We start from the raw sequence: 18,705 nt of genomic DNA, 5'->3' as shown, positions 1-18,705 counted from the left end.
AATGAACTCAACCGCCATGGCCTGTATGCACGCTGACCATGCAAAAACACCATACCAACAGTGAAGTTTGGAGGTGGGAACATCATGGTGTTGGGGCTGTTTTTCAGCATATGGTACTGGCAAACTTCACACCATTCCAGGAAGGATGAATGGAAAAGACATTCTTGATAAAAAAACAATTTCTGCCATCTACCAGGATGATGAAGATGAAACAAGGGTAGACATTTCAGCAAAGCAATGATCCCAAACACAAAGGAAATTTTCAATTGGTTTCAAAGAAAGAAAATGAAGCTGCTAGAATAGCCCAGCCAATCACCTGACTTGGATCCAATAGGAGGCGTCTTGAAGCTGTCATTACCATAAAAGGCTTTTGTAAGAAGTATTAAATACATTTCAGTTAGCATGTTAAATACTTTTTCCCTGTACCATTTCATTTTATTGCACATAACTTAATTTATGAACATGTTTGTTTTGGTTTCTTTATATGTATGGACTGCATGGGTTGTTACCGACATGTGGTGAAAATTTCATGTCAATAGCACTTTTACAAATATATTTATATAATATATAAATTGGTGGCATGTTCAATAATTATTTTAGCCGCTGTGTACAGTAACACAGTACTGAAGTGGAGACAGATACTGTGTATATCTTATGGATGCACCACTGTGAACTACGCTGACCATCATGATGGTAGAGAGTTAGACAACTGGACTGTAAACATGTCCAGCCAGGCTTCCCATATCATTTCTGGCAGGTCCTACCTGTATAAATTCTTTTATTTTGGGAGTTCTGAATTCACTTGACAGTAAACTTGTAGAGTTGAGGGAACAGCATTTATCCAGTTTAGAAGTATAGTCTACCTTGTGACGATCGTGGCGTCAGACCTCAGCCCTTCTCACCAAACTCGTGACTAAAGGACTAGCCAATCTAAAACTGCGCTGTCACGTGCATAACAATGCCACGCCCAGCTGCACCCTGTGCAAAGATTTTCCAGCTAATGGACCACAATCTGTGTACTTGCAGCCTGGGAGCGATTGTTACTGGGTCAGGTTAATTATGCAATTAACCCTTCACACTGCCACCACCTCCTTTTTGTACAGATAAAGAGGAAACTCTGCAATATCAGCATTTATATATAAATATACAGAGAGCAATAACACAGCAAAGAGATAACCGAAAGCAATTTAGATAAAGTACTTGCCAAAAGCCTTGGTTTAAGCAGCTTTCAGTTTCCTGAGCCAAAAGGGTGCTTTATCTCCCAAAGTTGGTTCCGATGTTACAAGGGAGAATCTTCAACTCAGCTTAGCTTAGTTTTTCTTGAAACTCAGCAGGGTGTCTCCTTAAAGCAGAGAACCAATCGCCTCATTTGGGGAGGGAGTTGTGGGCGGAGGCCGCAGCTAGAACCAAAATCCCTCCCAAGTTGATATCAGGGCAATAACTTTCCCTGGATACATATAACATTCTATCCATGAGTAGATTAATACGCAGAATCATCTGAACGTCTAGGTATGAAATATGACATACCTGCTGGGATGGCCCTTAGTTGCATTCGGCAGCGGCACCTTTAGGGCTCATTCACACGTAAAATTGGGGGGTGGTAAAACCCCATGGTTAAGTCAAGGTTTTCCTATCCCCAATCCCTACCCTTTGGTTTCTGAGGCAGCAACCAAAGGTGTACACATAACCGCAGCAGGAATTAAACCCCCTGTTGCTTTTGGTGGGTGCTACCGCCTGCCGAACACAACCTATTCAAGTAAATGGGGCCCACTTTGCAAGCACCCTGCAACTGCATGCTTCTGTGGGGTCTGAGGGGTTCAAGCAGGTGGTGAGAAAGCAACACAACACTGCCTGCTTTAACGCCTTGTTTGCTGCACAGCACACGGTTGCAGGGCACTTGCAGAGCGGCCTCGTTCACTTGAATAGGTCATGTTTGGCAGGTGCTACACCCACCACCCATGACAGGGTGTATAACCCCTGCTGCAAAATGTGTACACCTTGGGCCACTGCAGCTAAAAGGGGTGTGGTTGGACTGGTAAAAATACATCTCAACTATGGGGTTTTACTACCCCACAAACTACAAATGGAAATTAACCCTGATTAGTCTGAGCCCCCCTTTAAGGCTGCTTTCACAATGATTTGCTGTGGTTTACTTGCACTGCGGGAGCAGCACAGTGCGTTTGTGACTTTCCTGGGTTAGCTGTGCTTTGCCATAGACTTCTATTATATCCTGCAGCCCTATACTATTATGCCCTGTGTATTGTTTCACACTGGCCTAAAGATCTCTACTTTCCTGCTGCGGGCACCACTCTGGAGACCTCTAGCCAGGATAAGAGATGTAGTGCAGTTTGTATCACGCATGGGACAGGTGCCAGCACTACAGAGGGGGCATCGGCTTATGCAGTTCTTGCTCCCTACTACAGCTCCAACTTTACAAGTAGTCCCTCTGCATTGCACTCTGTTTGATGCTCTGGGATGGTAGGTCAGCAAGCCTATACTGCGATCTACCAGTCACCTGGCTGTGATCCACTGGTAGATCGTGATCTACAGGTTGTTGACCCCCAGTGTAGGTGATGATTGAATTTGAATTGTGTGATCTTGTCCCCAATACGAATATACTCATCATGAAACCAAGTAACAGTAACTTCATCCCATTTATCCTCCGTATGGTCAGGTATATATTGGAGCCAATTCTGGTGGGAGGTCTCAAATGGATTAGATCCTTTTGGCTTGCGTATATTTTATAAAAAAAGCGGCAGTAAGTTTGGCGTGACCAAAGCAATATAATTAGTATTACAGTGGAGATGTGGACAACTTCATTTTTTAGGCACCAAACTGAGTAACAGAAGTGTGACACAGCAGAAGGTATATGAAAAATAAATTATTGTGAACTTGGTTTTTCTGCTTGAGTGCCTCAAAGGATATAAAGATGCACTGTCAAATTGCGAAGATATAAATCTGTTTATGTCATAAGAGAGTCCAAGGTGTTTCATGCTGTTGATGTGAGAGAATGCTATCAGCTCTAAACCAGGTCAATAAACAAACATCCACTGGAGAACATTTGTTGCAGCGTGATACTCACCATGCCTCTTAAAAAATGCTTTTGGGTGTTTGTAATTTTGTGGGTGTTTCTATTGTCCTGGCACTCCAGGGTCTCCAAACACGTGATAGGTAGCTAAAAAAATAGATGTCTAACTTATGCCCCTTGAAAGCTTGGATTTTTGGCCCCGTATTGTGGCTAGGCTGCAAAAGAGTCTTACAAATGTGGCAGTGCCATACTCAGAAGGAATAGCAAAATGAGCTTTGGAGTAGGGATTCACCAAAATTTCAAAAGTTTCAGCCGAAAACACCCCTATCGGCCTTTGGCTGATATGAAAATAAGCACCGACACAGGTGCCTAAATAACCCCACCAAGGACGCTTGCTGGTTCTCAGCCTTACCTGAGAAACCAATGAACGATCCCAGCACTGAGCAAAGAGATAAGTGAAGGAAAGATTGCCTCCATTCATCTCTATATCCTTGGAGGACCGGAGCGACGTCACTATGTCACTTCCGGTTCCAGCACCTTGTAAACCAAGCCATTTTTTTTTTTTTTTTAAGCACTAGATCAATGCTTTTTTTGATTTAATGCTTTACATTGTAGATAAGAGATGTGGGGTCTTATTGACCCCATATCCCATATCTTTCTATAAAGAGGAACGCATACGTAAGCCACATATGTAAATGGTGTTCAAATCATACATGTGAGGTATCGCCACGAACGTCAGAGCAACAGCAATAATTTTAGTACTAGACCTCCTTTTGTAACTTCAAATTGGTAACCTGTAGAGATTTTTAAAGCGTTACCCATGAAGATTAAGTACCGTGACTTCATTCCAAGAGAGTGTGCGCAATTTTAAAGCAAGGCATGTTGGGTATCTATTTACTTGGCATCATCTTTCATATTTTACAAAAAAGTTGGGGTGTATATTGTTTTTTTTTTAATCATTAAAGTGTATTTTTTCCCCAAAAAAATTGTGTTTGAAAAATATATAACATTTTTAAATACTGTATGTTTCGGGTTTAGTTTTTGGCCAAGTGCATCTTGAATTCAAATTTTAATTTACTTCAAATTTTATTTACTTCATTTTCCCAAAAGTGGTGGCAAGAAAAAAAAAATTACATTTTAAAAAACTCAGAATGCCTCTTACCTAAATACCTTAGACTGTCTACTTTCCAAAAAAGGGGAATTTGGGGGGTATTGTAATATCATCCTTGAGGACTGGGGGAAATTCCCAGAAGTCTGACATAAGAATTGTGGAGGGAAGCTGAATGCAACCAATTATAGATATAGGTTCTTTCACCACCTCTTCGGCATAATTTGACAGACACCAGAAGGAATCTTCTTGTGCAATAAACGGATATTAAGTTAATTTGAATCAATCTACGCCATATAGTGGACAACTTAAAATGAAGTTTGTTAAAATGCAATATAGGCAAACTTCCTACAAAATTACATCAAAGTAGGTAAAAAAAAAATACATATACAACAGGACAAAAAAAAATGTTTGTACATAAATATCCATTAAGCTGGCTATTATTTATAGAACAGCTGAGATTCCAGTCTATATTGAGCCCATAGGGATGGTAGGATTCGCGGCCGTGGCTGTCAATCACCGGGTCCCGGCTGGTGGTTACTCACCGGCGCCCGGTGATTGCCGAGCATCTCCGACGGGGACAACTGTTTTGTAAACAAAACAGTTCTCCCTGTCAGTTTGTGCACACTGCTTTGGATGGCCGTGCACAGTACAGCCACGCAAAGCAGTGTGCTTACAGTGAAGCACACACACAAGTAAAACAGCACACAATTAACCCTTTGATTGCGCCTTTTGTTAACCCCTTCCTGTCCTGCCCAGTGCCATTAGTACAGTGTCAGTGCTTTTTTTTTTTTTTTTTTTTTTTTTTTCAGCACTGATTACTGTATTGGTGTTACTGGGGATGTCAGTGACACCAAGTCAGTTCCTCCCAGTGTCAGAATGCCCGCCGCAGTCCCGCTATAAGTCGCTGATCGCCACCATTACTAGTGAAAATTGAAAAAAAATCCAAGTATATATACCACCAATTGTAAACGCTATAGCTTTCACGTAAACCAATAAATTTACACGTATTGGGATTTTTTTTTTTTAGCAAAGACGTAGCAGAATACATTTTGGCCTAAATTTCTGACAATTTGATTTTACAAATTTTTTTTACTGGACATGTTTACTAGCAAAAAATAGTTTGTTTGTTTTTTTCCTCAAAATTGTCGGTCTCTAATCGTGTGGGGTGGGGGAAGGACGTACATTTCATTTGGGAGCAGCGCTGCATGACTGCGCAATTGTCAGTTAAAGTAACGCAGCAATGTAATGCAAAAAATGGCCTGGTCAGGAAGTAAGGTAAATGCTCAGGAGAGCAAGTGGTTAAAGTCACTGTCTAACCACTAAAAACCTCCTTTCAGGTCAGGCCATTTTTCAGTTTTCAGTGCTGTCTTGATTTGAATAACAATTACCCAGTCATGTAACACAAAACCAAAATAAAGCTATATCATTCTCAAAAAATGATATAAAATTAATTTTGGTACAATTTAATCACCACTGGATTTTTTATGTTTTTCTTTAGTTTGTTAAACTTTGCAAATAAGTAACATTTCTTAATAAATTTTGCCCAAATGCATTCTGCTACATTTGTCTGCTACATTTTGGAAAAAAAAAAAATAGGTGAATAATATTTAGTCTCTTAGAAAGTTATGTGTATTCTATATTTTGATTGCCAGTCTCATTTTTTTGAAACTCTAAAATGCAAGGTCAGTAAATACTCCCCAAATTACCCCTTTTTGGAAAGTAGACAGTCCAAAGTATTTAGTTAAGAGGCATTCTGTGTTTTTTTTAAGATGCAATTATTTTTTTTTGCCACCACTTTTGGGAAAATGAAGAAAGTAAATAAAATTTAAAGTAAATTAAAATTGGAATTTATTTCACAAAGTTGTCGTCAATAAGACCCCACATCTCTTAACTACAATGTAAAGCATTAGATCAAAAAAAGCATTGATCTAGTATTTAAAAAAAAAAAAAAAAAATGGCCTTGTTTACAAGGTGCTGAAACCGGAAGTGACATCGCTCCGGTCCTCCAAGAATATAGAGATGAATGGAGGCCATCTTTCCTTCACTTATCATATTGGCCAAAGGCTGATAGGGGTGTTTTCGGCTGAAACGTTTCAAAATTTCAGTGAATCCCTACTCCAAAGCACATTTTGCTATTCCTTCTGAGTATGGCACTGCCACATTTGTGAGACTCTTTTGCAGCCTAGCCACAAAATGGGGCCAAAAATCCAAGGAGCGTGCAAGCTTTCAAGGGGCATAAATTAGACATCTATTTTATTAACTACCTATCACGTGTTTGGAGGCCCATGTACTAAAAGAGGGTCTATGTCTCAGCTGTCCATTCAAGAGCAGGGTCGCCTGACAGTGTTTGAGTATGTTCGGAAATACGCTGTACACAGGTTTATAAATCGGGTGTAGCCAATTCATAGTCAGGACTGGAAAGAGCCTAGTAACCTTTGACAGAAATTTCCTATGATCAAAGAACATTTCTAACACCACACATCTACATAACCACAGACTGCTCACAAACTGGCAAAATGTTGAAATCACTTGGTGTAGTGAAGTTAGGCAAATAGACACTAATATCTGTAAATAGCATGGTTGTAATTGGCAGCGGGGACATAAACTACCATCAGTATAAGTGAAGCAGTATAGGTTTTACAATGAAGAGTGACATACTGACCCTTGAAGTCAAATATAGTATGTAGGCAATTAAATGGGAAACCTTTATAAGCACAGAGACTCCACGGGCAAAGTTGGAATACGCAGAGTGTAACTCCTTGCCACCCAATGCATTTTTAGTGCCAGAATCTTAGAATCAAAAAAATGTGTTTCCTGCAGACACAGAATTTGTGGTTTGTGGGCATTAAGATAGAGAGATTTGCCTGTTTACATTTTTAATTACTCAAATGGCCACTAAACATTGTGAAATAAAAGAGTGAAACATTAATAAAACCTTTTTTTTTAGCTTCAGGGTTTCTAAAGTACAGCGCTATTGTTTTAATGAGCCTACTTTCATCTCTTTGCATCCCTGGAAGATGGGGCATATGGAGGAATGTTCTACGTGAATAAAATAGACACCTCTTTTCCGTTCACAGTTGTCTGCCTAGGCTGCATTCTGCTGGATGTGTTTTTTCAGTTTATTTACAGCTATAGGGATTTCAATGTTTTAATTGATCATTTCCCTTTCTTTCTCCACATGACAGCCCAAACTGGGTATGTTCCACCATTACAGCAAGTGTTCCAAGCCCCACGACGACCTGGCATTGGCACAGTCGGGAAGCCAATAAAACTTCTTGCCAACTACTTTGAAGTCGACATTCCCAAGATTGACGTCTACCACTATGAGGTTGATATCAAGCCAGATAAATGTCCCCGTCGTGTCAACAGGTAATGCAGTTATTCTGTTTAGTACACATTACAAAGTCTCCATTCCACAGAAGTGGCTTAGTTTAAAGCTTAAAATCACACAATATTATTTCTGATCCAATGAGCATTTTAATTAAAAACAAAAAACAAAACTATTTAAGATTCTTTTATGTAACTAATTAAAAAAACAAAGCCATTGCTAAAGTGATTGTATATTCTATTTTTAATAACAGACAGGTTTATAATTACCTTACCAATTCCATTGCACAGAGCAACCCTGAACCTTCTTTCTCGGGTCCCCCACTGGTGCTTATGGCACCTCCTCTTCTTGGTGTGCCACCACAGCAAGCAGCTTCCTATTGTTTCACACCTTTTGGGCTCGATCTCAAGCCATGCTCTCTGCATCAATAGACACAGACAGCGAGGCTCGGTACCCACCAAAAATCGCTCAATTCCCCCATCATGGAGGAATCCCTCCAGCAGCGCCATTGTGTTCTCCCTGCCAGGAGAACACAGTGATTACTGCAAGTTACTATAATAGCCACTAGAATTAAAGTGTTACCACCAGGACCCTGCATTCACTATATCTGGTCTCCCACAGTACATAGGAATGCAATTATATAAAAACTGCTAAATACCTTTTCTCATCAGCAGTTAGAGCAGTCTTGTGACTTCTATCAGTGTCCAGGAGAGCTTTGGTTAAAGCTTGTAGGAGGGGTTTTCGTTCTGCTCTAGGAGGATGCAGAACCACTGACCTCTATCTGAACAGTGCTGATTGGCCCTGTGCTGATCACATGCATCTCCCAAGGGAAAGAAAACTCCTCTAGCAATACACACCAAATTGAGCATGTGCAGAGTGTCTCCACACCATATGTCTTATCAGGAGATAAGAGGGGTGTATTTTAAGAAGGGGAGGACCAGAGAATTCAGGATCAAACAGCATTTTTACACAATGCAGAGGATTAACCACTTAGGTTCCACTGTGAGTATAACAAGCATGCTTTACTTCATATACAGACTGATTTTACTGTTGTGGGTTTAGTAACACTTTAATTGCATGTAGAAGCTCACAGGCTGGTTGCATGCAAGCTGATCCATCGATCATCTTGGATACATTCAGCCTGCCCATACATGTTTCGAATCTTGGCCTGTTCCTGCCCAACCGGTCCCGGAGAGTCAAACCGCATGTGGCCAGCTTTAGACCTTTAAAATGTTTATTCACAGTGGAACTACACCATTGTATCCTTTACAGCCAAAGAAGCAGCCATCTTAGCCTCTATTTGATCTGCAGTTGCCATGCACTTGTGATTAGTTATGACACTAGCCATTTGACGACTTGACGGTTTGGTTGATTGCACAAGCAAATGTGAAAAGTTAGCACTCACAGCATGCCTGTTTTCGAAAATAGCTAAGTTGATGAATGAAGTTCTATTTTAATCTTTTAGGCGAACAAATGCATGTAGCATTTGGTCCACTAAGCAGCGTGGTAAGAGAGCCCACTGGCATCACTAATTGTTCATTCATAATAGTAATAGATTACGGAGTTCTGTGGGAGTATGTGTCTATCTGCGGCTGCTTGTAAACATACACAACCCCGCAGCAATCAGCATTTTTGGGACTGGTGCTGTGTATGACACAGCACCACAGCATTATGTGATCTTTCACTTTTTTGAATTAATGATCATCGCTGCATGACTGCGTCATACACAATCCCAAAAGCCCTGATTTATTCATAAAAAAGAAAGATCACATTGCATTCCTGGGCTGTGATCCATTGGCCAGGTCTGGTGTATCTATATGCAGCTGCTTGTAAAGATACAAACACTGCAGAGCTGTGTGATCTTTTACTATTATAAATAAACAATCAAAGCTTCCAGGGCAGTGCTGATTTTTTTTATTCATAATAGTCAAAAACAGTCATCTTAGAAAGGGGGCAAGGCTCAGTGCAGGTTGTACCTCCCCGTACAGGAACACCCTTAATTTGGGCTTAAAGCTGAATTCCAGTAATTCAGCTTCTTTGTAAAAACTGTAGGTATAACATGAGTTAACTATAAGGAGGTGCCTGCCACCTCGTAAACATATTGCTATTATTCACATTTGACATGTTTATTGTGCTTTAAGTAGATAGTAGTTGCTGGAACTGCTATGTCAGCCCCCCTCCCCTCCTTCTGCCCATTCAGAGAAGCCTTTGTATTATGTGAACTCATTCACAAAATACAAAGGCTTCTATGAATGGATAGCAGAGGGGAAGGGTGGGTATTGCTGTTCTGTGTGCTTCTCTCCTCTGACAGCTTTGAGTGTCCCGTGTATCCTTCGGGAGTGAAATAAAACTGTCGCTTATAAGTAGTAGAGATGCACTATATTGCCAAAAGTATTGGGACACCTTCCTTTCCATGCACATGAGCTTTAATTAAATCTCAGTCTTATTATGTAGGGTTCAATATTTAGTTGGCCCGCCCTTTGCAGCTATAACAGCTTCAACACTTCTGGGAAGGCTGTCCACAAGGTTTAGGAGTGTGTCTATGGGAATGTTTGACCATTCTTCCAGAAGCACATTTGTGAGGTCAAGCGCTGATGTTGGAAGAGAAGGCCTGGCTTGCAGTCTCCGCTCTAATTCATCCCAGAAGTGTTCTAACGGGTTGAGATCAGCACTCTGTGCAGGCCAGTCAAGTTTCTCCAACCCCAAACTCGCTCATCCATGTCTTTATGGAGCATGCTTTGTGCACTGGTGTGCAGTCATGTTGGAACAGGAAGGGGCCATCCCCAAACTGTTCCCACAAAGTTTGGAGCATGAAATTGTCTTGGTATGCTGACACCTTAAGAGTTCCCTTTACTGAAACTAGGGCCAAGCCCAACCCCTGAAAAACAACCCCATACCATAATCCCTCTTCTACCAAACTTTACACTTGGCACAATGCAGTCAGGCAAGTACCGTTCGTCTGGCAACCACCAAACACAGACACGTCCATCGGATTGCCAGACAGAGAAGTGTGTTTCGTCACTCTATAGAACACGTCTCCACTGCTCTAGAGTCCAGTGGCAGCAGGCTTTACACCACTGCATCTGACACTTTGCATTGCACTTGGTGATGTAAGGCTTGGATGCAGCTGGTTGGCCATGGAAACCAATTCCATGAAGCTCTCTATGCACTGTTGTGATAATCTGAAGGCCACATGAAGTTTGGAGGTCTTTAACTATTGACTCTGTAGACAGTTGGTGACTTCTGTGTGCTTCAGAATGCGCTGACCCCGCTTTGTCATTTTACATGGCCTAAGTCTAGAGAGCACACTGATCTGAATGGCACCACATTCTATATGCACTTGGTCCCCTTTGAGATTAAAGAATAGTTTTAAAAATGTAAAAACGAGAATTTTTTAAAGGGAAAAGGCTGTAATATTATTTCTCGCTTCCACAGTACTTCTCTCTCTGAGAATTCAGGTTGTAGGCAGGCCCTTTTTTTTCCCTCATTTACAGTGCAGGACTATTGGTCTTGCACTGTACATGATGTCAGCGTACGAGGCTGCAAGGAACCAGTCCTACAGCGTGGATAAAAGCTGCTGGAATAATGAATAGGGTTAATATTACAGCTTATTCCTCAACTCCTAGACTTGACTAGTATTTTATCCCTGCCATGTGGGAAGGCCCCACTGCAATGCTTTTTTCTGGGAAACTTAAAAATTTTCCCTTGCGGTGGACTGTGTCACACTTTAAGGATTAATTACACATTTAGGTCTTGGGGACACTCCATCGGTTTTATGTCCTAATGTCATCAAGACCAGTGGAGTGCCCTTAGTCCTGTATTGGGTGTGATGAGGCAGAGGAAAGACTACCGACAGAGCATGGAGGAGCGTCATCTGCTGGGAAAGTGGAGGACCATGTAAGTGGTAAAATGTCCTGTAGAATAAGCAAGTAGTTAAGCTTTGCAGTGCGGGCACAGCCTTGCTGCAAGGCAAGGTTTTCAAATTTCCTGGAGCAGGGCTTTAAGAAACAACGGTTGCAAAAGTATTTCTTGAGTTATACTTCTCTACAATAATATAAAATACAAAGTCCTGTTTGTTTTCCCTTTTTTCACATATTACATTTGTGACACTTTTTTTTTTTTTTTCTTTCACTTTTCATTGTCTTATTTGCCATTTAGGGAAGTTGTGGAATACATGGTCCAGCACTTCAAGCCTCAGATCTTTGGTGACAGAAAACCAGTTTATGATGGAAAGAAGAACATTTATACAGTTACAGCACTGCCTATTGGTCATGAAAGGGTAAAATACATTTTGTGGCTTGGGTGGGTTGGTGAAGTATTTAGGACTTGATACCAAACAAAAGTCTGTGCAACATAGGAAAAAACACATCTGGAAAAGGAAAAGCTGTTGTCACTGAAAAGCATTTATAAAAAAAACCTATAAATTGTGACTATGCTTTCTCCTTTTTAGCAATACCGAACATTATAATACACAGTGCAACTTCCTGAAATTTGTGCAAAATCCAAAAAAATATAAATACCAATTTGTAAAGTGTCCCAAAAACTGAAAACCATGTGCAAATATTACCAAATACAATGCAAAAAAATAAAAACATTGCATGAACAAATTCATAAAGTGTCCAGTACTATAATATCATATATTAAATGGTCCTGTGCTATCAATCCATATATTCAATAAAGTGTCTAGTGCATTCAGATTAATAAAGTGACCCATATAATTAAACAGGCTCAGGTGCAACAAAATCCATGTGCAACGTTCATCCAGGAGAAAGTGCTTGTGTTCCAAAAGAAATCTCTCCTCCAATGTGTGTCCACGTTGGGAAGCAATAGCTGCTTACCAAACATACTGTAAGTCAGCAGCAAACTTTAGTTTTTTGTATCACGCACCTCAGATCCACCTGCTCTTTCCTTGAGACCATACGCAGTGAACAAACAACTACTGCATAGTTTAAAATTCTTTTAATTTATATGAGGTGATTGTAGCCGTATTAGTGCATTTGCGACAGAAACAATTGAGTACTGTCCATACCCCGAAAGCTTGTCCTCAAAATTGTATGTTAGTGCAAATAAAAAAAGTATCACGGACAGTACTCAATTGTTTTAATTTATATAAAACCATTAAAAATAAAATTACTTACTTTTGGATTTGTCTTGCCCTGACACTAAGGTTTATAATGCGTGTATTCAATAGTGCTGTCAGTTCCAGACACACAAAACAACAAGCTGTGAGCATGATAGGCTCTCTGTGGGGGATGTGTTTACTACAAAACCAACCCCGCCCTACATGTTCCACCCTAACATAGTTACATAGTTGGTAAGGTAGAATAAAGACAGTACATCCAGTTCAACCTTCCTGGTTGTGTTTGTGTTCATGTCAAAAATTGTATCCCATATCCCTGTATGTTGTGTTCGCTAAGATGCCTATCTAAGAGTTTTTTTGTTTTTTTTTCAACTCTCAATACTTCCTGCTGACACCACTGATTGTGGAAGCGAGTTCCACATCCCTACTGCTCTGACACTGAAAAAAACTCTACGCAGTTTAAAGTTAAATCACTGCTTCTCCAAGTTCATTAAGTGGTCCCATGTGTTCCTATACTCCCTGAGACTGAATAGTTTATTCTTTATGCTAGAATCGCCATTGAAGTATTTGTATATCGCTATCATATTTCCTCTCAAAATGTCTCTTCTCCAGGGAGAATAAGTTTAATGTTTGTAGTCGTTCCTTGTAATTGAGATCTTCCAGTCCCCTTTCTAACTTTGTTGCCCTTCTCTAGACTCTCACTGGTTCAAGCACATCCTTCCTGAGGACTGGTGACCAAACTGGACGGCATACTCCAGATGTGGCCAAATCAGAATTTTATTAAGTGGCAGGAATATAGTTTTATGTATGGAGTAAATATTTTTTCTGCATGCTAATATTCTGTTAGCTTTGCTTGCTGCAGCTTGGCATTGCATGCCATTGCTGAGCCTGTCATCAACTAGGACCCCGGGATCCTTTTCTATCCTGGATTTCCCCACAGGTTCTCCCCCCTAGCGTGTAAATTGCGTTCATATTTGTAAAGTGCAGTACTTTAAATTTTTCAACATTAAACCTACTTTGCGATGTATTTTCCCACTCCTTAACTTTATTGAGGTCATCCTTTAAAGTTTTTATATCCAGCTGTGACGTTATTGCGCTACTTTGCTTTGTATCCTCAGCAAACACTGAGATTGAGCTATATATACCAATTCCTATATCATTTATGAAAAAATTAAAAAGAATTGGTCCCAGGACAGAGCCCTTGGGTACCCCACTTACCACCCCAGACCAGTCTGAATACACGCTATTAATCACCACCCTTTGGATGCACTGCTGTAACCAGTTTTCTATCCATGAACAAACCCTCTGGTCACTACTGACCTCAGTTTGTAAATTAAGCGCTTATGGGGAATTGTATCGAATGCTTTTGCAAAATCCTGGTTCACCACATCCACCACCATTCCTTTATCTGTGGCAGCTCATGTCCTCATAGAATGTTAAAAGGTTGGTTTGGCAAGAACGACCTTTCATAAAGCCATGCTGATTACTACTAGTGATACTGTTTTTATCAGCAAACTTTTGGATATAGTCCCTTATCATAGCTGCCAATAGCCAGTATAACACTGATTGCATGTAGTTTCCAGGATTGTATTTCTGCCCTTTTTTAAATATTGGTACCACGTTGGCCCTTTGCCAATCAGCTGGTACCATTCCTGTTAGTATGCTGTCCATAAAAATTAGGAATAGTGGCCTGACTATAACCTGACTGAGTTATTTGAGGACTCTCGGGTGTAAGCCACCTGGTCCTGGTGATTTATTTGCATTAAGCTTTTCAAGTCTTTTTCGGATACAATCTTCTGTAAGCCACAAGGGTACATCCTGTGATGCTTTACTAATGATGCAATCTTGACTACTATACCCCTCCTTTTTCCTTAGTAAAAACCAGTTGCCTTTTCCTTGTCATTTGTAACCAACTTCCCTTTGTCCTCCTTTATGGCACCCGTATGTTCTGGTGGCGTCCCTGAAGACGTCAGAAGGGCGAAACATGTGGGATGGGGTAGGTTTTGGAGTGGAAGCAATGCTACGGCTATGGTCTGCATCATTCATCAAGAGGGCACCAGGAGTCATGCAGCCTTAAAGCGGAACTTCACCTAAAAGGGGAAGTTTTGCTTTTCTTCCTACTCCTCCCCCCCTCTAATATTTTGAATATTTTTTTGGGGAGAGGAACAGGTACTTCGTTTTGAGAGGCAACTGCTCCCACTTCTGCTCATACTTCCTAGGCGATATGAGCAGAAGTTCAGCCCCTCTCTTTGCCCACAGCCTTCTGGGACATGTCACAGATCCCACAAGGCTGCAAGACCATTTACAAAAGCGCAGCTCAGCTAGCGCATGCGAAGTAGGAAGCTGGCTGTGAAGTTGCAAGCAGTCACAGCCTACTTCCCACAGTTAACATGCTGGTTAAGCAATGACCATCCAAGAACCAGCCCGAGCCAGGAAAGCGCTGGGTCCCTAGACAGGTAAGAGTGCTTTATTGAAAAAAAAAAGTCCGCAGCTTTATTATTTGTAGCTGCTGACTTTTAAATGGTTTCCAGGGTGAATATCCTCTAAAAGGAAGCAAGCCAGATCATATCATGGACAAAGAAAAACTGTCCAATGATCTCTGCTGTCCACATCCCAGGAGTGGACAGCTGGAAGGCAGATTACCTTAGCTACCCCTACCACAAAGTAATAGCTTCTATCAGGAACATCAACTTCCTATTCATTCTAGACTCAGGACCTTGCAAGGGACATCCTATTTTTTAAAGCATTTGCAAAGGTCCAGCTTTTTTTTTTTTTTCTTAATAACAAACCTGTCATACTCACCTGCTCTGTGCAATGGTTTTGCACGTTCCAGCCCCTATCCTCCTCTTCTCCGTTCCCTGCCAGTGCTCCTGGTCTCCCCTCCCTTTTGCTGAGTGCCCCCATAGCAAGCTGATTGGCTGGCTGGCTGGCATGCTCACTCCCAAGCTGCCACTGTGTCTCTGCTCCCCCCACCCGCTGCTGTGTCTCAGCCATTGAGGAGCCAGAGACCTGGGAGAGTTTCTGCTCTCGTGCACATTGCTGGATAGGGATTGGGCACAGGTGAGTATAAGGAAGGGGCTGAGGGGGAAGCTGAACACTGAAGGTGTTTTAACCTTCATGCACAGAATTCATGAAGGTAAAAAAAACCTTCAGCCTTTAGAACCACTTTAAGTCCACCAAGTATAACCTCTTTTTTATGATTTATGATGAAATTAGATTTTTAACTTTTTTTTTTTTTTCACTGGACATGTTTAATAGCAAAAAAGCCAAAAATATAGTTTTTTTTTCTCAATTTTTTTTTGTTTTTGCGCAAAAAATATACCGCACAGGCAAGTAAATACCAACGAAAGAAAGCTCAATACGTGGGAAAAAAAGGACGTAAATTTCATTTGGGTGCAGCATTGCACGACTGCGCAATTGTCAGTTAAAATAATGAAGCGCTGTAATACGAAAAATGGACTGGTCAGGAAGGGGGGTAAATCCTCAGGAGGGAAAGTGGTTAAACTGAGAAAATGTGCCATTTTACGAAAAAAATAAGCAAATTTTTATATTTATGGCAGTAACACGTCTCTAAAAAAAAAATTGGGACAGGGCCATGTTTACCACAGTGTAGCCTCACCTCTTCTTCTTTTAACAACACTACATGTCTGGGGACAGAGGAGACCGGTTGCTGTTGTTTTGGGAGAGGAATGTTGTCCCATTTTTGCTTGAATATATGCTACTCTAAAACCTGGATATACAGTATCTTTCAGCATTGATTGTGCCTTTCCAGATGTGCAAGCTGCCCATTCCATACGCACTTATGTACACCCATACCATTAGAGATGCAAGTTTTTTAAATGAGCGCTTATAACAAGCCAGAGGGTCCCTTTCTTCTTTAGTCCAGAAGATGTAGCACCCATGGTTGCCAAAAAGAATGTCAAATTTCAATTTGTCTGACCACAGAAGAGTTTTTCACCTTGCAACAGACCCTTTTAAATGAACTTTGGCCCATAGAAGATGGATTATGTTCAAATATGGCTTCCTCTTTCCGTATTAGAGCTTTACCTTGCATTTTTGGATGGCTCAGTGAACTATGTTCACAGCGAGTGATTTTTGGAAGTATACCTGAGCTCATGCAATGATGTCCATCACAGAATCATGCCTGTTTTTAATTCAGTGTTGTCTGAGGGCCCAAAGATCACAGGCATTCAATATTGCACTTTGGCCTTGTCCCTTGCACACAGATTTCTCCAGATTCTCTGAATCTTTTAAAGATATTATGTGCTGTAGATGATGATAAATTTGAAGTCTTTGTAATTTTATGTTGAGGAACATTATTCTGAAATTGTTTGACAATTTAAGACACAGCTTTTTACAGAACAGTGAACTTCTGCCCATCTTTACTTTTGGAACACTCTGACTCATTAAGGTGCCCTTTTTATACCCAATCATGTTACTGACTTATTGGCAAAAACCTATTTGCAAAATGTTCTTCCAGCTCTTCCTTTTTTTTTGTACCACTGACTTTGCCAGCTTTTTGTTGACCTGTCCCAGCATTTGGGAGACATGTTGCTGCCATCAATTTTAAAGTTTCCTTATTTTTTTTTAAAATGCTAAATTTTTTCAGTTTAAACATTTGATTTTGTGACAGTGTGAGGCTCTGTCACTGTGGCAATGGGTTTGAGAAGGACACAGGACTCTCAGTCAGTCAGTTTGAGAGGCTCCAACAAAAGTTTTGCGAGCAGAGAAAGCTGTGTTTTAAGCTTTCCCTGGGATTTGGTAAGTCTGGATCGGGGCTGTAAGCTTGAAGTCTCCAAAGAGTATTGAATGGGATGTGGTCTTCAGTCTTGTGTCCAGGTTTTTCAGAAGTTCTACAGGGTGTGTCCAGGTGCACACACTTGTTATAAAGCAGATCTGAGCATAGCTCACAAGTGGTGGAGATGGAATAGGAGTTGCTATTGCGGCAAGTGTGAAGACAGAGCCCTGTCAGGAGAGCTGGAAGCTCCTGGTGGAGACTACAACCCTTGTGAGGGGTGTTCTGGGCCCAAAGACTGGGAAAGTCTGGCCAGCTACAAGAGTCTGGGAGGCTGAGGAAGCTGCAGAGGCCAGTGAGTCCAAGGGGCTGGAGGGAATCCACGAGTCTTCGGAGGAAGCAAGCTGAGGTACAGGGAAAACTCTGTCGAGGCCATGTGGGGCCTGAACAGCAAGGAGCTGTCACCTAGGCTGAGAGAGCCTTAATAGCCAGTGGTCTGGGAGACCAAGCTAAGCAGAGGTACTGCTAACCAGAGAGCCAGGTGGCTTGGCATTTTCATTGTGTTATTTTGAATGGTGTTGAAACCCCCTGCGTGGGAAACCTTGTGTTGAAAGGACTTTTCAGTTACTGTTTAATGAAAGTGGACTACCAGGCCCTTAAGTTTAGTTCCTGTCTGGCGTGAACTCACTAAAAAATGCATCTACCGTCTGAGCTAAGAATCCCCCATATCACAATATGTTTTCTATTGTGAATAAAGTATGAGTTTATGAGATTTGCAAATCTTTGCATTCTGTTTTTATGTAGATTTTACACAGCATCCAAACTTTTTTGGAATTTGAGTTATGCTTTCCAGCACTCTCAGTCTACATTCCACAAGAGGACAGTTAGCAGACAGATTTTCTAAGGTGTTGACACACCTAGACCCGTGAGAGCAGTCTCTGCACCCAGATATTTCAAAATCTCTATCAAAAGGTAGAGAAAACCAGATGTGGACATCCTGGAGTTCAGGTTTAACAAGCTAAACAAATTCAATTCCAGGATTAGGAATCTTTTAGCCTTCACAGTAGATGCTGGTAACTCCTTGGACTCAATTCCAACTGACTTACACTTTCCCTCTGTTGAAGATCTTCCCTTGACTGCTGCAAAAGACAAAGGAGGAAAGGTTTCCAGTGATCCTCCTCACACCAGTTTGGCCCAGTAGAACGTAGTACAGGTGAAACTCAAAAAATTTGAATATCGTGCAAAAGTTAATTTATTTCAGTAATGCAACTTACAGTAAAAGTGAAACGAATATGTGAGACTCATTACATGCAAAGCAAGATAGTTCAAACAGTGATTTGTCATAATTGTGATGATTATGGCTTACAGCTCATGAAAACCCCAAATCCACAATCTCAGAAAATTAGAATATTGTGAAAAGGTG

The 18,705-nt window shown here is 41.0% G+C and overlaps 1 protein-coding gene across 1 annotated transcript in view; it reads left to right on the top strand.

Moving 5' to 3' along the window:
• LOC149465151 (protein argonaute-1) overlaps positions 1-18,705 on the top strand; it is a 141,126-nt gene that overhangs the window by 58,540 nt on the left and 63,881 nt on the right. Inside the window, exons 2-3 of the mRNA XM_089673585.1 lie at positions 7,325-7,508; positions 11,626-11,746. Coding sequence (XP_089529711.1) covers positions 7,325-7,508; positions 11,626-11,746 — 305 coding nt within the window. The remainder of the gene's footprint in view (positions 1-7,324; positions 7,509-11,625; positions 11,747-18,705) is intronic.

This window comes from Staurois parvus, unplaced genomic scaffold (assembly GCF_062004578.1).
Source record: "Staurois parvus isolate SC_StPar_1 unplaced genomic scaffold, SC_StPar_1.0 ptg000142l, whole genome shotgun sequence".
Classification (NCBI taxonomy): domain Eukaryota; kingdom Metazoa; phylum Chordata; class Amphibia; order Anura; family Ranidae; genus Staurois; species Staurois parvus.
This window is presented reverse-complemented; position numbering and strand designations above follow the sequence as displayed.